The sequence below is a fragment of the Strigops habroptila genome, chromosome 15, assembly GCF_004027225.2.
Source record: "Strigops habroptila isolate Jane chromosome 15, bStrHab1.2.pri, whole genome shotgun sequence".
NCBI lineage: Eukaryota > Metazoa > Chordata > Aves > Psittaciformes > Psittacidae > Strigops > Strigops habroptila.
The window spans coordinates 6,901,158-6,925,674 of NC_044291.2; the positions used below are offsets into that span (position 1 = coordinate 6,901,158).

At 39.6% G+C, this 24,517-nt stretch overlaps 1 protein-coding gene across 8 annotated transcripts in view; it reads left to right on the top strand.

The window, feature by feature from the left end:
* The window catches only part of CDK5RAP2 (CDK5 regulatory subunit associated protein 2), an 81,218-nt gene extending 58,899 nt beyond the window's left edge, over window positions 1-22,319 (top strand). For all 8 annotated transcript variants that reach the window (XM_030506876.1, XM_030506879.1, XM_030506877.1 and 5 more), the window contains 13 exons: window positions 1,136-1,184; window positions 1,958-2,142; window positions 3,269-3,394; window positions 7,742-7,858; window positions 9,706-9,895; window positions 10,096-10,217; window positions 11,609-11,857; window positions 13,413-13,496; window positions 13,630-13,889; window positions 16,129-16,275; window positions 18,308-18,446; window positions 20,789-20,835; window positions 21,675-22,319. In XM_030506876.1, the coding sequence (XP_030362736.1) occupies window positions 1,136-1,184; window positions 1,958-2,142; window positions 3,269-3,394; window positions 7,742-7,858; window positions 9,706-9,895; window positions 10,096-10,217; window positions 11,609-11,857; window positions 13,413-13,496; window positions 13,630-13,889; window positions 16,129-16,275; window positions 18,308-18,446; window positions 20,789-20,835; window positions 21,675-21,734 (1,775 nt within the window). In that variant the 3' untranslated portion in view covers window positions 21,735-22,319. The remainder of the gene's footprint in view (window positions 1-1,135; window positions 1,185-1,957; window positions 2,143-3,268; window positions 3,395-7,741; window positions 7,859-9,705; window positions 9,896-10,095; window positions 10,218-11,608; window positions 11,858-13,412; window positions 13,497-13,629; window positions 13,890-16,128; window positions 16,276-18,307; window positions 18,447-20,788; window positions 20,836-21,674) is intronic.
* Window positions 22,320-24,517: the final 2,198 nt, after the last annotated feature.

A 24,517-nucleotide genomic window follows, 5' to 3' on the forward strand; every position in this document is an offset into this window, starting at 1 on the left:
TGCTGGCCTGAAATAAGGCCCCTGACCCCCACGTCTTCACGAAATTGGCTCCAGAAGATCACTTTGTTCAGAACCATCCAGGCGCCAGCTATACAATGATCTGTATTCTGCCTTTCATTAAAGGTAGTGGCAGCATGTTGCAGTTTCAATTGCTCATATAAAGGAGTTGTATATGAGAAAAAGGTATTATGGCTACTGTGTCATAGCATAGTGTAATAAAAGATTGAGTGTATTCAATGATTTCAGTGGCTACAGATTCCTTGCATTACAAATGAGAAGTCTCTGTAGTGAATAAACATTAAATGCCTTTAAACCAACAGATGGTATCCTATATACTATGAAAAGTCACTGACAACTGAGACAATTCAATATATCTAACACAATGGTGCTGCATTGAATCACACATTAAAGTAAAATGATGTTTGTAGGGTTATAAAGAACATCCAGCGTACTAAGAATTGACCGTAAAGAAGAAGCATCAACAACCGTCTGTCTCTGCCTTTCCAGCCTGACCTTCAGTTCATTCCCCTGAATTTTGAGCTGTGCAGCGCTTGCTTTCCACCTCTGCTTAATGGCACTAAAAAGTCAGAATATGGGGAGCCAAGGGGACACCATGGAACTCTTATTTCCTTAGTTAAATTAGTGTCTGAGTCCAGGTCTCTTGCACTGTGCGTGTGCTCACACACTCTACCATTGAGAATACTGCAGGCAAAAGCCTGCGTATGCCCCTTTATTAACGATAACTGGTGAGCCTGGGTGGACCAAATCCAAATGTGATGGAATTGGGTTTATGTATTTTTTTATTGAAGAAATAATGAGATGTAGGCCTAATCCTTTTGCTATATAGCACCATATTTCACATCTGTGTGCTAACTAAAACACCAAAGCTGTAAAATCTGGCACCTGTGGTACCTCGTAATTCTTTTTGAACTCCAGAGAATATTGCTTTGCTGCGGGGCTGTAAATAGTTGTGCTCATGTACAGCATTTGACATTAATACACAGTGTGTAGAGTATCTGTTGACTTCTCTAATTTCTCTTTAATTTACCATTCCCTGTATAAAGAGTTGAAGATGGGGGGGGAAAAAAGTATAATTCTCAATATCTGGTTTTAACCAGATCTTTCTGCTTTGCAGGAGAAGCAATAGGGGCAGAAGTTGCTATACTTTATGAATTAGCTCAAAGGTAAGAGTGCAATTGAATGTTTATCAAACATAGGGTTGTATGTTAAGTTGATAAGGATGCTCCATGTTTTGTAGCACAACTTCCACTCTTTTGCTTTCTGGAGGGCTTTGCTTATGTTCCCTGTTTCATTAATATCCATTTTGTTAATAAAATATCCATAGAAGAGAAACCAAGGGGGGGTTTTCCCCCACTTCTCATCAAACAGCTGAGATACTGAGAGGAAGCATCATACTACCAGGTTTGTTCCTTTCATGAACAAATAAAATATGCCATAGCACCCTGTTGCGTGTGCTCAGATATTACCCTAATTGCAGCTGCCAGGAGGGATACTCAGCCACCTTTCTGTTGCTGTGACCTTGGGGGCTGGCTCAGGATGACTGGAGCATGGTGCTGGTGCAGTTCATTCTCTATCACCCTTACACTGAAGGTGAAGAGAGCAGGTGTTGTTACGCTGCATGTGTTGGTTTCATGCCAGCCTGGAATTCTTCTGTGCCACAGAAATCCTCAGCTTACCTGTTCAGGGCAACTTGAGGTCCCCTTAACTTAATGATGACTGCCTAGTGCTGGGGCCTGGCCTGAAGGTCTATTGATTCTTCCTGCTGACTTCAGTGAGGTCTGCATTTCAGTCTTGATCTATTCCTGTGATGTGTAGTGCTTTGTCATGTTCTGTCACATAAATCCACTCCTGTACGTTTGACACTGTGCTCTCTATTCAAGCTTCCAAAGTAATAAAACAATTTCTCTATTTCAAAACGTTTTGTTTGGCACAAAAGGGATAATGAGAAGAACACCGCTATGTACCAGCAACTGAAGGAGGAATCACCTCTACCATCTGCTCTTCATAGCTTGTCTGACTTTGATTTGTCAGAAAAGTCATCTCTTGGATCACCTGAGCCCAGGCACGACCTAGAAGGACAGCATGGCACGCTGGCGCTTCTGCCAAACAAGTTTCCCCCAGGTAATTTATTTTCCCACTGAAGTTTCACTGGATATTGGGAAAAATGCCCTAAATAAGACACCAGGGAACTAATTAAGAAATAATGAAGAATGTTTGTCTGCTTCAGCTTTCCAGGATCTTGGCATAATCATTGCAATGTCAGTAATAAGACATCCAGAGATGACAACGATTTGAACTGCCTCCTGTTTGAAACAAAATTAACTATGATGTTTAGTGTCTTTGTTGTTTTAGAGTATCATCTCTTTACAGTACTCGAGACAGTCTTTAAATAGACACGATATAAGAGGAAAATAGACAATTGTCAAGAGATTATTTCATAGAAAAAGAGGGATTTTTCTAATTTTATAAAAGCCAGTGTTGTGTTTCCTTGAGAATTGTAAGTGCTGCATAATTAATAAGTGGTGTTGTGTTTGACCTGGATAGTTTCACGAAGCACAAGTGATGCAGTAGTTCGTTATAGCCAGCGAGGAAAATTTAATAGCTGAGATAGCACATGCTGTTCAGGAAGAAAATATTGCAGAGTAAACCAGGAGAGTATGACATGGATAAGCTGACAAATGAGATGGTGACAGTTAAAACAGATAAGTTCCTGTGTGAAGCTGAAACTCGCAGCCAATGGAAGAAAAATTGTAGAACAGGAAAGCAAGAACGGAAAGGTAGAGTAATGAAATTTGGTACAAGAGATGTATTTATTATGGCATGCATTGTGTAAGTCAAAGTCAAATTTATATCTGAGTTACTCTGGTAAGCTTCCTATTGTTATAAGGTAAAATATATACTGTTGGTGTGTCGAGCCCGAATGTGAAGCTGCATTGCAGAACTTTGGATTCGTTTCTCAGTACGGGCAATGCTTTAACTGGGCAAAATTGTTATCTACTACAGTTTGGTAGGAAGAAGTTGTTTAAAGAGCCTTAGAACTAGGCCATTGTTTAAGTTAAAATGGAGTTTTCATTCCATTTTTCATATGGAAAAAGATCGTTGCTATGTCAGATACTTAATGTCTACCATTTTGAACAGTTCTGTATCATTTTTTCATGTTAACTCACATTAGATTTGACAGGAATACATGGTATAAAGCAATACAATCATTTACTCTGAATAAGAAGTGGTCTGTTTGTTTATTTAGAGTTACTAATGGAGCATCTGCAAGAAATTAGAATCCTGAGACAACGTTTAGAGTACTCCATAAAAACTAATGAGAAACTGAGGAAGCAGCTTGAGAGACAAGTAACAGACAAGGAACTAGATCAAGGTAAGGATTTATTTCATAGCAAACTAAATCCACTTTTCCTGCTTAAAGCCTGAGGGATGAAATGCTGCTGGAAATGTTTTGTGTGCTTTTTTGAATAAACCCCACCCCTTCACAGTTGGGAAATGCTGAGTCTTTCTCTGAGCACTGCTGCATCTTGAGCTCCAGCAGCACACACAGCTTCACCATGCTGCGAGTACAGTAACATTAATAGAGCCATAATGTGCCTCTTCCTTGAGTCCATTGCTTGAAGTGTATCCAGGACGAATGCACAAATCTTTTATTTCCACCTCTGTGAGTTAACACCACACAGCCTCAAACCTACAATTGCACATATTGCTGAGAGACCAGGACAACCAGGTAGTTTTATGGTGTTTGATGATGCTGTGCTTGAATTTCATACAGGGAATTGAAAGACCTTTCTGGTTCTGTTATCAACAAATAGCCTGCTCTTTTTTTGTTCCTTTTTTGTGCCTTTGGGATATCATTATTGCTGTAATGGTCTTGGATTCTAGGATGTCATCTTCTTTTAATTCTCTGCCATGTGCAGCCAGGGATAGTTGCAGGAGAGGAAGCCCATTTTATCAACACAATTTCAGTGGGGCCTGGACCCACTATGAATATAGGAGGAGATGCTTTGCTCTAAATTACATTGCTGCTATTGAGCCAAAGTAGGAATGTTGTGGAATTAGCTTTCCTATGCCTACTCCATGTACACCTGTGGTGGTCAATACAGCACCTCTGCTAACAGGCCTGTTGGAGGTGCCTTCTCTGGAGTTTTCTGAGTGCTTTAAAGCCAGCTTGTATTCACATACAGGGACAAAATATCAGTAAGACGGAGCCGAGGTCCAGCTTGTCATTTGAATTGAGTGGTGTCAGAAGTGTCTTCTGCACAGAATAACATCACGAGTTGTTAATAAGAAATACCTGGCAGCAACTGATGGAAATTTGAACATCGAGCTGGTTTTCATTCTAAACTCTAATATAAAGCAGTGGATGAAAACCACTAAAAATAGGCATGCAAATTCAGAGTCACAGCTCACTTGTGTTCAGCATCTTTGAAAGCCAAACTCTGTGGTACATTTAAAACTTCTCACAGGAGGATAGCCAGGCTCTCACTGAGGATGCTTTTGCAGCACCTTTTCAAGCACACCACACCAAAGCATACTTTCCTAATCTTCATTCTGTTCTTGCTCTGCTTCCCAGGTTTTTCCCCATAGGTTAACTGATTAATATGCAATATTACTCAAACTGGAAGCAGGCAATAAATACGTACATGCTTTCCTTTTACTCAGTTTCACTAATGTTGGCATTAGATTCATTATGTTTTACATCATCCCCATGATCCACTTCTGTTGTTGTTTAAATGGAGACTACCTGCAAATGGCAGTTTGCTTTCAGGAATAATTTACAGTGATGGAAAGGTGTATAAAAGCATCCATTTCATTCATGAAGTATTTACACTGCTGGAAAGGCATACTGTTCCCATGAAATAACCACACTGAAACACTTCCAACTCTTTTACAGCTTCATAAAGATTCTGGCAAGGGCATCCATTAATGCAGTGAAAGTATATTTTCTTTATAAACTAACTGTCTTATACCTTCCATCTGTCTTCTTGTTGCCTTAGTGCACCTACCAACGCATGGAGGGGAAATCTGGAAGAGAAAGAAGGAACTACCTGTTAGAACAGCTCATTTTTGTTACTATGATCTCTCAGTGCTTCCTGTCTCTGCTTTGAAGATCTCTTTCATGTTATCAATATACATATCCTCTCTCATAGTAGCGATGCCTCTTTTTTCCTAATAGATGGGCTTTTTTTGACTTCCAGGGCAAAAAGGAGTTCCTAAGTGAAGCTGGAGCAGATTTTAGCTTTGGGACAATAATAATTCAAAGTTTTTACTTAATATCCTTAGGTTGTTTTCCATCAAAAACCAAAACCAAGTTGTGACATACTTAATTGTCGATGAAAGCCTGTTAAATTCATGGGATATTGTTTGTTCAGCCAAAGTTAATGCATAGATTTATTCTTGTTTGCTAAATATTAGATGGATGTATGTACACACATCTGCCCACTATTTTTGCTATGCTATTTTTAATATTTAGATTCTCTAAGTGTTTGAATGCCTCTGGGCTTCTAGTATTCTATAAATGGCTCGAGTGCTGGTAATAACTGCATCGTTACTGTAGAGCTGAGGTTTGCAGTGCAAGGAGAACTGAAATAATTGCTTCAATCGTTTCAAATGTTAGGCTTCCAAATCAAATCAAAGGTTTAATTGTGAGTTTCCAAGGTTTCAGATCTTATTAATGGCAGTTAAGATTAAAAGGGGGTTTTGTTTGCCGCCTTTTTAACCCATAAGTAACTAATGTATCTACTCAGACTTCAGCTTTAGTATGCCTTTATTTTGCTTTACTGGGAGTGAATATTTCCTTCCTCTTGGCTATGATTTTCAGCAGTGCCTGTCTTTCAGTCAGTGTTTCCTTTGAAACCATCAAGGTGCACTTTCTTAGCACTCCTTTTTTGCAGCACAAAACATAATGAAAACTCAAGTGTATTGCAATTGTAGGCCCTGATGCTCTACTTTACTCTGGTTAGATGAACCTGTGCATCTATGGAGAGCGTAATTGATGTCAGCAGGACTCTGCACAGAAGTAGTCGTCTCGGCAGTGGGTCAAATTGCAGGATTGTGGCCCTATTACCACTGACTCTACATTATCCCTTATTATGTAAGATAACTGGTAGTTATATTCTAAAGCCTTTCAGTAGAACTATGATAGCATAACTTGTCAAATAGGATAAAGCTGGGTGATGGGCAATAAATTAAATTAGAATCAAGATGAGACCATCAAGCCTTGCCACTTCGAGTTGAATTGCTTTGTTAGAATCTGAAAGGGAAAAGCCTTTTGAGTTCGCATAGCTACTTCTACTCTTTAACATATAGATAGTAAAATGCCATTAGTGCCAGGCTTCTAGAGCCTTTGAGTCTTTCAGTAACGACAAGAGGTGCATATCATGGCACACTACATCCCAGTTAGGCAGTGGGTAAAAGCTTCAATTGGGATTACAATAAAATGAGATTACTCAGAGGAAGTGCAGCACATCAAATTGAAGTGAACTGCGAGAGCTGAAAGGCATCCTCTTCATACATTGAGCTAATTTTTTTGCCAGCTGGTTATTTCTCTATTAACCAAATAGTTGACACTCATGTAGTTGTCTGAAGCTTTAAAGTGTAGGATATACTGAGATAACCAATCAACTGAAAACTATTCTTAATAATAACATTAATTCCGATGGGTCCTGAAGTGTTTTATTGACTATAAGCAGGTTATAAAGGGCAATAACAATTACTTGTCTTGATTTTAGAGGCAGCCACCTTGAGAGTGGAATGTGGCACTTTTCAGACTGTACTGGAACATTACACATCGCTGTGGGATGAGTAGCATAGATACAGTACATTGTGAGGATTACCTAGGCTGAATTTGAGTGGATACACGATCTAACACTTACACGACTAGTGCAATGAGATCCTTAGAGTAGGATTCATCACCCTTAATTTTCTAAAAGTTAGACATCTAAGTCTGTGCTGGTTACTCAGAGCTTCTCATGGAGGCACTGATGAGTAGTACTTCCTTTTGGAGGACAGGGCATCTCATCTGCAGAGATGTGTGGAAGACACATTGATAACTGCTCTCTGGTGGTGCCTGTTTCTCCCCATGATGGTTGCTCCACACTGGCTCAGTTATCTAAATTTTAGACACATAAATTGAAGAGGGATGAATCTTCATCCCTGTGATCATAAATGGGTTCTTGGTTTGTAATCAAAGGCAAAGACAGTGCCTCCAGCCTTATGTTCTAGACTCATGTGGTAACAAATCTGGTACCAGACTACTTATGTTACTTCCTGCACCGTGGATTAGTTGGTAGGATCTAGTGGTCCTCTGCAATGGTATCATTAAATACAACAGAGTATGATCAGAGCAAGACTGAAATATATGGTAAACCCTCCTCCAGTTTGCATAACTTTCAAAGAATAGCAATGTCACAAACTCCTCCTGCATTTTGTCCTGTTGGAGCATTAGAGGACAGGTAAGGACTGCCAGGGGAGAATTTTGCCATTTTGGTAATGGTTGCCAGCAGTGAGAGGTACTTGTGGTGCAGGGCTTTGGATTACTTGGCATTAACCTGAACTGCCTTTTAGTCTGTGGGGATAACCTTCAAAATACAGAAGGGAGAAATCTCTTTCATAACATGTTTTTTCTGCAATTTTTTAAATTGTTCTTGTCTGGAAGGTTTAATCTTTAATGACCTAGAGATGAGTCATAAATCATCTTTTCTGTATATATTTATAGGTTCTGCAAACATTTTTAACCATGGCTCAGAGCAGCATAATTCCCTGACTTCTGAAATACATTTCCTGAGGAAGCAAAATCAAGTTCTGAATGCAATGCTAGCAAAAGGATCCAGAGGTAAGAATGTACTTTGCAGCAGTAGACTGCAACTCATTCCACATCAGAAAACAATGAAATATTAACAGGCCATTCATTAAACTGACTTAACCGTTCTTCTCACCCCTGAAATTCCATGCTCAGACATAACCATTCAATCTGAAGTTAACAATGATAAAGAAGTAGCACTAATGCTCCTTCCTTCTGTTTATTTGTAGCATTTTCCATTTGATATTCACTTTCATTTCTCCATTCTTCTTTTTGCATTCCTTGTGCTCTATACATTCTTTTCCTTCTTCCCCTGTGCCTTTTATTACCATTTTCTTCCTTCTTTTTCCCTATGCTTCCATTCTGAAACCCTTTTTAACACAAATCCATACAATAGCATTATTGCTGAAAATGAGACCAGTCTGTACAGAAGAGTTGCAAAGGGAAGCAAAGTAATAACACTTAGATTCCATAGTCTGCTACAGAGGCTTGACTGGACAGACTAGTCCAGGCTTGGAACTAGATGATCTTCAGGTCCTTTCCAATCCTATCTGCTCTATGATTCTATGACCAAGCCATCTTTTTGGAAACACTTCAGAAGAGAACAGAACTGAGGGAATCCATTTGTAAGTATTTGTAATCTCTGGGATTAAACTTCCCTCATTTTCACACCTGTGAAGAGAGAATATTAGTCTTCCCTCTCTTTTTCCCCCAGGAAAACCAACAACTCACTGAGTAGGTTTATAAAGCAGCTTAAACCACAGTTAGTTTCTAAGTCTCCATGTTTTCAGACTGTGTAAAAGCACTGGTACCTCTTCCAGAGTCATGTATTCCCTCGTTTGTTCTGGTGCATCTTGGTGCTTATCAGTGTCTTCAAGTTCTGCTTGTTTAATTAATATATTCCTGCTTTTGTTTCCATGGTTGACAATATGATCTGATAATATCAGGGTTTCTTTTTTAGAAGAACCATGATGAATAGAGCATTGTTGCCTTTGTGTCTAAAAAATAATGTCAGTATCTCTGGAGTTTGGGAGCTTCTTTTCTTTTTAGTCCTGGATGCACTAGAGAAAGAAAAGCCTCTTAGGTACCTTCTGCATGTTTTGGTCTCAGGTGCTTTCTGTCAATAGTCTTAGCATGGACCTTCAGTAGTGAAAGGCTGGTGATGCACATTTTTAACAGCATCTGGGGATTACTGTTTTCATATGCTTTCAACAAGACTACTGAAGATGAAGGAAGCATTTTCTAACTGTTGGGAGGTGGAATGATTCCTCCGTGCTATTTCTTTGCCTTTTCCGATGCTAAACGCAGGATCATGGAAAACTTGGGGGCCCCATAAGCTGCAGCTGTCTCAGAATGCTCAGTTGTCCCTATCAGCAATTCCTTGTCACAGGACTAGTTTGGGGAAACGGCTTGTGCCAAGGAAAGGACTGATGTGATACATTTGGCAGACAAATAGGGCTGGGAAGGAGAGGACAAGGAGGAACATGGATGCAGTGTGCCCTAAAACAATCCCACTGAGATCTTTTCTTCCTCAAGAGAAGTTAAATCTGTTATTTTGCGAGGATTGGCAAAATTCATGTGCCTTCCTTGGGATCCTGCTGCCACTAGTTGCTGAATGCTATCCTTCTGACCAAATCCCAAGAGGTGCTGGGGGCGTTTGGCCTATAAGGCTGTTCACAAGGTTTTATTGAGCCATTATAAGTCCTGTTACAGAAAATATGACTAGCAAAAGTAGTTAGAAAATTGAAATACTGAAATCCTAAAACTCAGAAGAGCAGCTGTGATTTTCTGAGTGTCACTGAAAAAGCTGGTTTTGTTAAAGAGCATAGCTTTGGTGGGTTGTGGGCCTTGCAAATACCTGGTGTTTCTTCCTGTTTCAGACAAACAGAAGGAAAATGAAAAGTTAAGAGAATCTCTTTCTAAAAAGAATGCAATCATTGAGCATCTTCATGAGGATTACGAATGCATCAAGAGAGAGAATGAAAGGCTGCAAAAACAAATTGGCCAAAAGGAAGATGAAACCAGATATCTGACATGTCAAATTTACAGCAGTCGTAATGAGTTAAACAGGTATTGATTCTGTCCACATTTAGACATTCATTTAGAGAAGAAAATTGTCAGTGCGACAAGCACGTGTTTAGTCATAGCCATTAACATGAATGAGGCACATAGATGTATTCCAAAGGCAAGAGAAGAATGATGGAGGGAAGGGGGAATGGATTTTAGATTTTGGAGCAAATTTAACTTAGGTATTTACTGGGACTTCGCAGGTTGCAAACAGAAATCAATGTAAAGCAACATCAGTTCTCTGAGAATGAGAAGTTACTGCAGTCGCTCCGAACTGAGATCAAGGTTTATGAGAAGCTGGAAGAAGCAAGAAGGAAGAGGACAGGTATAAATGCACATTGTTTCTACACCCTTAGCCCATGCAACCCTTCCCTCTCTGAATATGATCCTGTCAAAGGACAGTTGGCCAGGTTGCTGTTTCTCCTTGTGTCTGCTATGCAAAGAACTGACAACTTGATAAAATACTGCTTTTTACCTTTGGAATATAGCTGTGAGGTTGAGATCTGTGCTATCTTCTGACTTGGCACACCCAAGTTTCCTTTATCTTTTTAGCAAAGCTAAAAACTAATAGTGAGTTTCAGTGCCTCAGGCTGGATAAGCTTCATGGGGAGCTTTACTTGTCATCTAAGATTTCGTATTTACTTGTCATCTAAACACATGCTGCTGCATCCTTGCAGGTAGTGCTTACTCAGGTTGTGCTTTCTCTTGTCTGAATCCGAGGGTAGTGTCTTCTCCCTAGGGAGGGCAGAAGTGCTGGCACTGCTTTCTGAATGAGATGTTTAATTATTTCCTGCCTGCTTTTCTGCCACTTAAAGATGAGGAGTAGGAGTGACACTGACACAAGTTCTTCCTACCCCTTTTAAGGAATCTATACCATCACGTTGATCTGGTTAGGTAAAGAAGTGGAATACTGTTCATTGCTGCTTACTCATTACAGTATCTAGCAAATTTCTCACTGGAAGTGCTTCTAAAAGTTGGGGTTTTTTTCTTCCTACTACTTTAAGTAATATGCCCTGCCATCACTTGTATTTCATGCATGTCTGCACCAGAGGAGCCCTGTTGGCATAAGGCTTTAAGCCAAAGTTGGCTTAGGGATGGAAGTAAGTCTCCTTGCAGAACTGGTAATGTAATTAGAGAGCAGCAGCACTCTCCTCATACAGTTGAGTGCCTTCCCACTGTCTGGAGATCAGTTGGATTTCAGCATGAAAGAATACATGGAATTTTTTGTGTATTGACCTCCTTTTATGGAAAGACAAACACAGCCCTTGCTTTTCAGCTTCAGATTTGTTCCTCTGGTTGCCAGGTGATCACTATTTCCTTTGTTCTTCTGTGTATAAAATTCAACTCCTAAGTCTACTCCATCCCTCCTCCGAGCTCCGAGATTACCCATTCCTTTTCCTTGCCCCAGACTGTGCATTAATGCACTTCACATTTTGTAAATCCTCTTCATGTTTGCATTTATTGTATTTTTTTTTTTTGCTTTTGGCTTTTTAGCTTTTATGGACCAAGTGAAAGATAATTTTGGGCTCTTCAAATCTTTCAAGGGTAAAAGCAATTAAGACATGCTTTTTTGGTCAAACCATTATCTTAATGCTGTTTGTAGTTCTTAATATCGAGGATAAGGCTGGCTGTAATTTACTTGCTCAGCACTGTGAGCCTAGCTAATATTATTTTAATTGTTAAAGATGTGAAGTGTTTCTTTGGAAATTGTCTCAGATCCCAGATGTGATGCAGCAGAAGAATTCCGGAAAGATCAGAATAATCCACTTGACTTACACGAGCTGTTGACTGAAATACAGAGTTTGCGAGTGCAGCTTGAGAGGAGCATCGAAACAAACAAGTCTTTGCATGAAAAACTAGAGGAGCAGCTTTCCAAAGACAAGAAAGAGGAAGTGAGAGCAGTGTCAGCTCTAAATATCAACTATTTTCTGAAACAAGAATCTCAGCACTATGCAGGAATGAATGGTACTGTGCCATATATACTTTTGTTATACTGTAGAACCTGTGCCTTGTTCTTTACAGATGCTCTTAAAGCCTTGTACAACATCGACTGTACATGTGGGAGCTGCCCATCAGCCTTCCTGATCCCTTTCCTGTTAGAGCATTTCACAGGGTGGTAAAATGCACAGTGTCTTATAGCCTCCAACTGTCACTTCCTTTTCCTTCCAGAAAAGCAGTTGCAGACAGTCTCTGGGATGGAAGGTTGCCTGCATTAAATTGCCATAAATTTTGCTTACCTGGGGGTTCTTTTTTTAATGCAGAGCTCTATAATGTTTGCTAAGGGCAAGTATATATTGCTGAAGAATGATCAATAAGTGCACTAAATGGGGTTTTTTATAAACCAGTTGTCCCCTTTTTGCCCTTGAGGAATACTTTACCTTTATTTCAGTCACTGTTAAGTGATACAGGGAAAATGTAGTGTTTACACTCAGGGTTAGATTATTGTCCCAATATAGATGTACATGGGATACAGAGGGCATAAGAATGTTCTTTCCTTGCTGCTGAAGTACTCTGCATAGTAACATCTTTCTATACTTCCAGAATAAAGCCACCTCTCCTGCTGCTTGTAGGCTTACATCGTGTTATGGGAACCAATAATAATGGGGCTTTTTGGGTCCATACAGCTGAACATGCCTACTTAAGTAGCATCAGCCAGAGGATTAGTGTGAGAGCTCATGAGACACAACAGGGGTTTTTACCATCTTATTTGTGTGTCCATATCATGACTGGACATATGTCCAGTTAGAATCATACTTCAGATGAAATGCATAATGAGCATAACTCCTAGCAAGAAAGAAAGATGCTTAATGTAGCAAGTAACATTTCTGGGTTTCTACCTTTCTCTGTGCACTTCATACTTGAACGCTAAATTACAGTCTGTGCTCCATATGGGGATGGTTTCTTAGGGCCAGTCAATGATCAAGTAGGTGTGGAACAGTTATTGTGGGGAACCTGTAGTAACAGTATCCCCAAATTACATATTGTTGCTTTTGATGTGTGTCAGGTAGAGTAGATAGGAGCTGGAGAAGCTCCTAATTTGTTTAAGAAAATGGTGAAGTGAGTTATAACAGCTTGGTTTGATATGGACCAGAAAAACTCCTTGGAATGTGAGCTGAATTTGTTAGCTTTTTACATGATTAGTCTTTACTCATAGGTACTTAGGGAATTTGGAATGTCTGAAGAGGGGGGGTACAGATATGATCTTTATGCTATAGTTGTGGAGGGTGTCACACTTGTGGCGTTAACGAGAAGATTGCATTTGTTGATTAAAATGTCTTCATCAGGATGTATTTTAGATTTGATTTTGGGAGGTATCTAGGACTTTGGATGGATGCTAAAAAGATAAATGTGGATAAATACTGGAAGATACGTGGTGTGGTTCTAGAAAATTAGCTGTGTTTCTCTGCTTCCTGAGTCCAAATGCAGCATCAGCAAAAAAAAGGAACAGACGTAGAGTTATGAATTGGTTTTTATGCATGTTAATGTTATGTACTCTCCCTTGTCCTGTTTTTATATATAGAAAATCGTTGCAAATGCCCTGCTGCCAGCAGAAAGATTTGTGAGCTGCAGAAGGATGGACATTGCATTTCACTAGTGAAACCAGGTACATCCCAAAGTATCATCTTTAACGGGCGTGTTATCAGTATCCCAGACTTGCTGTTTAAGATGAGTCTAGTGTCATAGAATGGTTATTTCTAAATGTAAGGATTAAAACCATTAAGCTCTTTCTGCCCCAGGTACACCCTCAGCCTCTAAAGATGATGTAGACAGCACTTCACACTGTAGTAGCACTTCATCCTCCAGCACAGCTTGTACCCCTCGCCTTGTGCCCGGGCATCGGATGTGGGCAGACAAAAACGGGCGCCATGTTCTTGGCTTGATTGAGGATTATAATGCTCTACGGAAGCAGATTTCAGAAGGGCAACAGGTTTTAGCAGAAATGGAAATTCCTTTAAGAGAGGTCACTGGTACAAAGCTACAGGAGCCTGGAATAAAGGTAAGCAGAGAAAGCTGTTAAAGGATGGTGAATTTTACCTAGAGGTGCAAAATGTGTAGGTTACAAAAGCAAAGAACTGGGTTAATGGTGCAGTAGGTACCATTAACAGAGTCACTCTGTCAGGACACCTCAACCCTGACAAGCTTCATGTAGATGCAGGCACCTATTTGTGATTCTGGGTTAATGAAGCTGTGGGTAAATTAGTTAATTGTAGTCCTTTAATAAGCAATCTCACTTCTACTTGCAACCTGAAATGAGGTAGAACTACTTGTTTTTACTATGGAAATTGGTGATTGTTACACTGGAAGTAATAAAGCCAAACAAAACCAACAAAAAACTGCAGATAAAACTGAAATGCTTTAGAAAGGGCTTAAACTAGGGGTATATATCAGTAACCTAAGGATAAAAATAATTAAGGAGATTTTTTTGTAATGAAGACTTGGGATAAATCCAGGAAATATGAGACAGTTAAAAGAAGTCTGATATGCAGCTGACGAAGTTCCTCACTTGGTAACACCAGGTTGTAGCTGTACATCAATGACTGATGTATACTAATGAGGCTTGTTTCATATTAGGGAAGCTTTTTAATATGTTTCCAATTCCTGGAAGCGGTTGAATGCCTGAGCAGTATCAGTAGCTAGTCTAGAAACTTGAATAGCTCATAAATAATTAAACACTGTCTTCTAAGACAATGTCACATGTGACACATCGGTATCAAGTCACAGTCCTCTTGCTATAGTCTTAAACATAATAATTCTTAAACCAATAAAATGTTTGCCTTGTATTGAATAATGTCAATCCTTTTCCTCTAGAATCAAGAGAACTAGTGCTTGCTTATGCTATTTTTTTCTTGTTTAATACTGTTAATTTCTGGATACAGTTGATGATAAAGATATGGGGTGGATTGAATAAGACAAATCTACCTACAAGCTTCAACAACAGCGAAGGAACAATTTGTACATGACCATGGCAGCTAATAAGGAACTAAGAAACCACAACAGGAAAGGCCTGGATCAGGCATTTAAAACACATGCCAGTGGTAAAACTAATGAAACACTGGAATGGAGGGTGCTTTTAAGAACAGATTATGTGAATGCTTGAAAAATTACATGTAACGCTTTCCTGCCTTTGAGTGGGAAAGTAAATGAGGTGACTAATGAAGGTCCTTTCACCCCTATGATTTTATGATAATATAAATGTGTAAAAAACATGCTCATTGCTCTTCAAAAACCAGAAGGTCTTAACTGCATGGATAAATTTGCACTACTTATTTTGCCAGTCCTAATTAGTAAAGCTCCTGAAGACACAGTCTTCACCAATTCTGAACTTCTTTTTGTGGGATCACATGGGTGCTCACACACTAAAATGATGCCTGAATGACACTTAAGACTCTCTGAAGTATCATATATTTTCAAATGACCTAGTTAAGATCCTGATAATGACTGCAAAAGTAATCTGGCTAAGTTTGTAACTTGTGGTGTTGGTGTAAAGATAAAAGCAATAAGTTTCACCATTTGCAGTTTCCTATCAAGCTTTACATCACTGAAATTTCAGACTACTTAGCAAATGGGATATTTTATGTGACAGGAGGGTTCTGGTTAGATAACAATGCTAAATAAGTATTCAAATGGAATGCTGCATGGGGCAGGAACTGTGAATGCTTTTCTTTCATTACCCTTCCCCCTTCTGTATCACCATTGCTCTGGTAATTCATTTCCAACCCTTGCATTCTTCCCCTCCTTTATTTCACGTTTATGCAATTTCTTCAATTTGGTTTTCTCATCTGTCAGCAGAGGAAAACATTTTATGTGTGTCCTGATAGTTATTTTAGCATTAAATGGAACAGTTTAAAGGGTCTGCTAAGGAAGAAACATCTATATTGCTTAAATTGATGTCTGTAATCATTTGACTTTCAAATAACATGACACGAAATGCAAATGGAGAGAGAAGAGAGTTGCCAACTATTACCATGTGGCATAGCAACTCCAGTAAATATAATCTATTATTAATCATGGTTATTGATTAGGATAAATCCCCCTCCCTCCCTGAGATTCTCAGATAATGCATAATTCAGCAGCCTTTGTAAACCAACAAATTAGCTTTTGTGGCACACAATAGCTGTGTACATCATCTTAAATATGAAATCAAAATACCAACGGGGTTTAAACCATTAATTAAGATAACATTTTCATAATGTTTTAAGCATAAAATTTACCATGTCTCTACTCCTATGACACAGGTACCAGAGCAGGCAGCACTGCAGAGCTTTTCAGCTAATATTCACACAGTACAGCAGATTTTAGAAGAGGCTGCACGTTTACTCAAACTTCTTTGGAGAGTTTCCCTTCCACTGAAAGGTGTACACGGTACCACTCATGGCACTCAGGTACTGTTGTGCTTCATTTTGGAGGGCTTTGTGGGTTTTAGTGGGGTTTGTTGGTTGGTTGGTTGGTTGTAGTTTTTTGTTGGTTTGGGGTTTTTTCCTGGTGTAGCAATATTAGGAACATGGCATTTGGGAAAATCTTTTGAAACCCATGAATCTTGGATGTCTTTGGCCACATGGATTTACAGCTCCTGTCACTGAAGGCTAAGGCTGAATGTGTGCTGGTTTTCTATCACATTGCATACTGAGGTGTTTATTTACACTTATATTTATATACATTTTATATTACAGTGGTATTCTGTAAGCCTGTTACATGATACAGGAAACCCAGGCAGGCAAATGCTCCATTTCATCAAGAAAAGGTTTGGACTCCCTGCTACAGAACCAAATTCAATTTGTTTATGCATATTCTAGTAACAAGAGAAACTTCAGCAACTTTGATGTAATCTGAGCTACATTCTCCTTTTACATTGTGGATGCCTAAGCTATAAAATAGGATGTTTTTATACAAGTGTGACAAAAGCCCCAGACAAGTTTTATAACATTTTAACTAAAAAGGATTGCACTATGCAAATGCGTGGAAGTAAACTGAATGAGGAATGAATTGTCTATACTGTCGTAATACCACCACTCAGTAATGAAACTGTTTCAAAGTCTGGCTTGAAAATGAATCTAAAGTGTTTTTCACTGAGGTTTTTTGTATGTGTTTCCTTAAAAAGAAGCAGGATATTGCTGGGAAAATAACCCCAAACTTTAGGAAAGTAAATATTTTCTATATAATTTTCATAACATTTTTGCTGTTATTTTCTAGCATCCTTCAGTGTGTAAAAATCACAAAAGCAGTAAGAATGAACTCTGCTGTTTAATATATTCACTGATGTTTCAGCTCCATATTTAGGATGTCTTGACAAGTGTGTATACTTCCATTTTTATCCTCATGTGTATAATCTATATAGACAGCTCTATATTGGCCTGGATTGCAGTATCTGAACATAGCTCACACACATGGTGGGTGATGCATCTGATGCTTTACTGTCATACAGATCTAAACCCTCTTGATCTGGATCAGTCACTTCTGAAAATCCAACCTTAGCATGTGGAGTATCTGAATTCCCAGGACTGCACCTAATTAGAGCCTAATAGAATCTTTCCTGGAGTTTCTTATCTAACATCCCGAGATCTTAAGGATATTAGATTGTTTCTGATGTCTTAAATGCAGTGTGTCTCTTGAAGCTTGATTCTAAAAGATACTGAGCATTCGCTGCCTTCTCTTCAGCCCCACAGGAGTTGTGAGTAATCAGTTCTTCTGAAGAGCTAAATGCCAGGGGCAAATTCCAGAAGATAGATACTATTAGTTAACAAGTGGCACAACAAGAAAAGAAGTAAATGTACAAGCTTAAGTTTGCATGAGAATCAAGATCAGTGATACTAGCAGACTATGTCAGGGCTCCTTATAGTCCTGTTTGAAGAGACTAACAGTAACTTGATTAGAATGGTGGTGAAAACTAAAGCTTAAATGGTGACACTGTCGTATAATCTTGCAATATAACTGTCCCAGTCATTTGTACAGTGCTTTTTAGCCCTTGGATAAAGGCATCATCAGCTATTAACAGAACAGTGGAGAAGGAAGCTGGAAGTTCTGAAACTGGTAGGCTGATCCCATAGCATTGGCCTTCCTTAGATGTTCTGGTTGAGGGGGAAAAAAAAGGAAGAGAGGAATGGAAAGCAAAAATAGGCACTGGTGTTAAGGCTTTTCTCAGAATAGAAGGAAAATCAATTGCACTAAAAGCCAGCTAAGAATTACAGTTGTCTCTTGGCAGATATCACAGGAAATCATATATGTCACTGGGGAAGTGAACATGGAAGGACAGGCACTCAGTGATGTTTCACTCCTTTTAGGAATCTTAAAGGCTCTTGTACAAAAGTATTTAGCAATGTACAATATACTGTTATATAATACTGATATATATATATATATATAAAAAATATACTGATATATACTACTTCAATATTATATTTCCTTCTCTCAATTTAGGATGATGGAATGAAAGCAGAAGTATTCAGATTACGGAAGAAACTCTCTGAGCAAGAGAAGAAGTTACATAGCACAGTAAAACGCTTGCACTCCACAAACCAGCTGAAGGAAAACATGGAGAAAGTCATCATTGACCAGTGTAAGTGTAGGCTGCATACTGGTTCTTGTTTAATTTTTGTAGTCCGTGGCTACCTCTAAAATTGGAGAAACAACAACATGAATTTTTACAAGGCTCTGTAGGGACAAGACAAGGGGGAATGGCTTTAAACTGACAAATGGGAGAGTTAGATTAGATATTAAGAAGTTCTTCCCTGTGAGGGTGGTAAGACCCTGGCACAGGTTGCCCAGAGAAGCTGTGGCTGCCCCATCCCTGGCAGGGGTTGGAACTGGATGAGCTTTATGGTTCCTTCCAACCCAAACCAGTCTGTGATTCTATTAAATGATGTACAAACTACTTATATTAAATCCAAAGTTATGTTTTGTTTAGGTTTTAAACTTAAACTGCTCAGTTTGGGTTTGTCATATAAAAATCAAAGCTATTCTATCATCGTGTCTGTCCAAATAATAGCCCTGCAGTAGATTTACTGGTTTTGTTTGGTCAGTTCCTAGTTCCACTGCCATCTGGGTAATTCCAGAGTATAACTCAGCAGAGATTTTACCCTCCTGGCCAGAATGGTATGCCCACAGCCACCCCATGTTTTCAAAAAGAAGTACATCATCTCCCCCTTAATTTACTCACTCCTTTTCAGGGCATTCAACCTCATCTAAACTAGATCCTCATAAACGAAAGCCTGTATTTCCTGCAATCTCCTCAATGCAAAGTACTGCCTGGCTAGCAGCAGCTTGGCTGATAGTATCACATCCTCTAAAGTCTCTTCATGTACTGAATTTAATATTTTTGATTTAGAAAAACCGAGTTTGCCAGGTGAAATGACTTTACTAGCAGAGTTCTTTATGAGCACATAACAATCTGCTACACAGAAAGACCTAGATATGATTTTCGGTGAGTTTCATTGATTATGGGAATTATGGATGTCAGATTACCTTTGCCTTTAAAGAGCAATTTCAGAAATGTTTCTAAATTGCATCTGTACACAAGTTCCTGGCCAAGCATATAACAAAACTAGGGGATCATAGGAAGCTGCTGGATTTTGTTACGATGCTTACACTTGGGTTTGATGTTTCTTCCTTTCTCCTTTGCTAGTAAGAAAGCAAAAACATCACAATAGGTGACCTTGGCTGCCTTCATTCTCCCAACATCCTGTTAGTTGGCCAATCCACTGAGGATATTCAGGTTGCCTCTGTTATTTAGTTGAGCACTCCTAAATATATTTAGAGGCAGAGACTGGAACATTCTGGTGGCTCAGAGTCTTCTGTATGCTTTCTCTGGCGTGAGAACTCATTGCTTATAAACCTCATCTGAACCTCTGAACATGTAACAATGCAGTGCCAAATTGCAGTAATCTGCCAAGGGTATAATTATCTCATGACAGCTACACCCTTGGAGTTGTTGGATTGTTATTATTGTAATGAAAAATCTTTATTATGGCTAAATTGTTTATTTTTGAGACTGGAATATTCAATTGGTACTTGTGAATGGTATTTTTCTGCAGTTATGGACCTGACAGAGATTAGAGAATCACATATTTAACCTGACATTTCTAAAGATCAGTTTTGTTTAGAAGCATCCCCTCCTCCTTCCACAGGTCTCATGCTGTCCCCACAGAGGCAAACTAGCTGAATAGAGGAAACTTGGAAGCCTTCAGAGCAAGCCACTGACATAATTTCCCCTAAGCATATATAGGTTGCTTTGTCCTTGAACTGCTGGAGGATCTGGCTGCCTTCTGCCATCTGTCCCTTTCCCAGCCCATCATCCCCCATAACCTCTCCAATGCACAGGTTTTCTCCCCTCCCCAGACCAAGTAAGCTACTGAATAGATCAAATTGTAGTTAGATCATGTAGCACCTCCCTTTAAAATTAACAGAAAGTGTTCCTATGATGACTTGGATCAAGGGAACCAGGTCATCAGTATTGTAGTTCACGCCTGTTGTGATGAGCTATGGCTGTTTTCACATGTATTGTTCTTATGGTAGAGAAACTAAAAACATTTCCCTGGTGCTTAGATTTGAAAATCAGATTCTGCACTAGATGAAACATAGGCTGGGGATAGGAAATGCCATTTCATTGCTGGCTTTGGACCTGCCCTGTGGTTGTGAGTGTCCTTCTGCTCTTCCCTAACCATCTCCTTGGGCAGCATTGCCCCTTAATCTGGGGTTGCTGCAGCTGGAGGGGTGTACATCAGCCTGAGCTTCTTAACAGGGCCCGGGAGGGAGGAACACCTCTGGATTGTGGTGAGTAGGAAAGTGGAAGTGGTGTGTGATTGCCAAGTTGCTGCAGATACATACCTTATTTAGGACTTAAATACAGGGGAATATAGAAAGACTGTGCAGTGTTCTTTTCATTCTCCTCTTTCTTTCCAGTGGTTTTAACTCATGATGTCTTGAAGAAGGCTAGAGGAAACCTGGAAGTAAGTACAATTTTTGGTTGCATTTAATGCCTTTTTATATACCTGTTAGAAATATGCATTGCTGTGTTAGTAGTATGCTGCAGAATTAGTCTGAATTGCTTTAGGTTTCCTACCTAATCAATTTGGGTGGCAGCAGGTTAGTAGGATAGATATTCTGCAATATTTGATGTTTGAATCAGAGTTTTATGACTGACCATGTCAACAGCTAAACCTACTGCCTTCCCTACGTTAATACTCATTTATCATCTTCATCCAGTAGTTTTCTTTCAGCAGATCACAGTCCAATAACTTGCCTACTGACTAAGTTCACCAAAGACACCCTTATTTAAAACTTGTGGATGTATTAATAACTGGTGGTGCCTTTTTTTAAAATACAGACCCACAGGCAAAGCTTTTGCAAACAGCTATTTGCTAATGCAATGTATTAAATTAGTTTAAGTAATCACTGTTCAGATTTCTCCCAGAAGGTTTGAACTCTATTCCCAGGAGGATGTAATACACTTCTTGACTCCTGCATCCCCTCCTTCTCCTCACACCACTGCACTCTGAATGATTGTACATTTCCCAGCCCCTCCTTCAATTTTCCTCTAACCTTTTCCATGCATCTCTTCTCCCTTTTCCTCACCAGCAATGCCTTCCTGACCACTATGTGGCTGCTTTGCCTCAGCCCTACCCGAGTTAGAAAGTGGTGACATAAAAACACTCTTCCTACAGAGATCTTCTTACAGAAGCTCCTATTTGCAGATCCTTTTGCAGCATCATGGCCCAGGGGTAGAGACAAATTGTGTGCACTTGAAGTGCTATAAAACAGTAACAATAATTATTGCTTTTCCCACCAGGTCCCACCAGCTGAGAATCAAAAGTCACCTTCCTATACCAGCAAAAAAAGGATTCTCTGAAGGAGAAGGGTCCACTCATAGAGACTGCTCCTGTGATTGTTCTTTGCTTCTTTATGCCTTACTATTTATTGATGTAAAAACGTTGGTTCAGCTCTTAATGGAATCAGCCTTTGACCAAAAACCAACAATAATCTTTTGGTAAATAACTTATTTAACATTTTCTGTAATGTAAAAGATGGTTTTTAATATTTATTACAGAAAAAGAGGTACTGGAGAAAGTGAAAAAATCCAGATTTTTTGTTTTTTAAAGTTGGCTCATTTGAAATTTTATATTTGTACTTGTCCTGTTAGAAAACTATTTGTTGTTATAGCGAAACAGGTCCTAAAAGAATCACAAATGTGATTCACCTTCCAAAGTGTTTGTCTACTGCTAAAAGAATGTAGGTTAAAAGAATAATAATAATAATGCTGTCAGTTGTCATTGGTTTGTAGCAATGTGAGAAATGTTCAATATTTTATAGCATTTGAAACCTGTCTGGAAGGTTCTTCTGGAGCTTTCTCACTGCCCTGTTAGAAACTTAGATTGATGCCAAGTCTGATGGTGTTACTTAGAATCAGACAATTAAAATGAAACATCATCACAAATGTGTTTGTGTTATTTTATTTAAAGCAGCAGACTTTAACCATTCTATGATTCTTTGTTCAATGAGTGCTCAGAGTTGGAAGGGACCTGAAAGATCATCTAGATCCAACCCCCTGCCACGGGAAGCCACATTAGCATGGAATGAATCCAATCCAGTCCTTCATGACGTGTCTGTAAGGTACAGACAAGGCTTATCCTGGCTGAGTGGGGGTGTTGGAAACTTGCTTTCGACAACATTGAATAGAAAGAGCTTGTGCTGTTGGTAAAACATCAGTGTCATCCCCCACCCTCACTGGGATCTGTACAGAGAGGGCAGAAAGAGGACACAGCCCAACAGCTTTGGAATCCATTTTTCTCCTAACACCTCTGAAAAATGTTTCATAAACTTAATTAAATCTTTTACTGGGGGTTTATGTCCCATGTTGATACATAGAAGTGGTATTTTGGCAAGGCCAGAGAACACAAGTATAAAACATGCCTAGCTGTACTCCCTTCATGCTCCAACTCATGCTGACTGCCTGCAACCTCCTCTCAGTGCCACTAAGTGAACTGGAAAGGTAGTTTAACCCTAAGAAGACTAATTTAAAGTGATCTTTTTGGTTACAAAAGTAGACTTTATGGTACAATCATGGCTTTACTGAACTAAGTGAATTTCTCACTAAGTGTGATTTTATTCTTTTTTCCCCTTGATGATGTTTCATTATCCTGGATAACTCACCCTCATCATCCAAGAAGTTTAGCACCACATCTGGGAAATCTCTGTGCAGGATTGTGGTTATATTGGGTATAACCCAATATAATATCCTTGGATATTGCACTCTAGAGAATAACCAATGTGTCATTTCACAACAGTCAATCTGTGCTCATTTAAACCTGGCTGTGAACACAGATAGCTCTGACACCCACTGTGCTGGCCGAGAGACAGAAGCCATTTCAACTGCTCTGGTACTACATGCACAACACGTCGAGGACCAAGACAAGCCAGAATAGCTCCTTCCACTAAAGCTTTGGTTTGTTCAGATGGTTTCCCAACAAGTTGATGATATTCAGCTAACTCTGAATACCACAAAAATGCTCTACATCACTTCACTTCTAAATCACAGCTTGATAGTAAGAGGTAAAAGCTGTGCATGCTCCCTTTGGGCAGCTCCTAAGTTTGGGTGGGTGCCAGTATAGAATGGTTTGGGTTGGAAAGGACCTCAAGATCATCTAGTTCCAATCCCCTGCTATGGGCAGGGACACCTCACACTAGACCGTGTTGCTCCAAGCCCTGTCCAGCCTGGCCTTGAACACTGCCAGGGGTGGGGCAGCCACAGCTTCTCTGGGCAACCTGTGCCATGATGCCTTCTGAAGGCTGAAAATGGATTTAATGGGAGATCCCATGGTCTTCCAGAGGTATCATTCTCTGAACTACATTATATGCCTTGGATATCCCAATATACAGCTCTTACCTGAGTTAGCCTGAACATCCATCTCACATCGTGGCTGCTGCATCCTTGCGCCTCTAGTCCGTGGAGGGAAATGAAAGCTCAGTAATAATGCGTCGTTGTCCTTAGCCGACAGCAGGGGGAGGCCAATTCCTTCGTCTGGATTAGAGGAAAGATGCCAGGAAAAGAAAATTGGGAAAGTTAAAAATAAGCTTTGCAAATTGACAAAAAGGGGGAGGTAAGGGAAGAGCCAATGCAGTCAAACTCCTTCTTCAGTCTCTTCACACATTATTGTCCTCACAGCTCACTAAAAACGTCGAGTTAATTTTACTAAGTAGCTAAATTATAGACACTCAGATGCAATCAGAACCCGCTATACATTTCAACTCACAAAATTAATCACCCCACGGTCTTGAGTTACACCACCTGAAGGAAGCAGCTGTACATCTATATATAGTGCTCTCCTGTCTCTTGGTCTTCTTGCAGCCTCTTTTTCCCCCCTCTATACCATCTGTACTTAAATAATCTGATTAAACATTTCCCTTCCCTGCCATGATTTGCCACTTACTTCTTCATGGTCCCCGCTGTGCCCTCTTCTCCTGACCCCTTTTTCCTTCCTTCCCATCAGCTCTGATTGCTGCTGCATCCAGCTTCCCATCAGCATTCGCACCCTGCATGTGCTGGGCAGGTCCCAAGGGATGTGGGTGCTGCAAGATTGGGTTAATGGGGGAGTTAAAATACACCCTATAGCGTATCATCACCTCTTTAAAAGC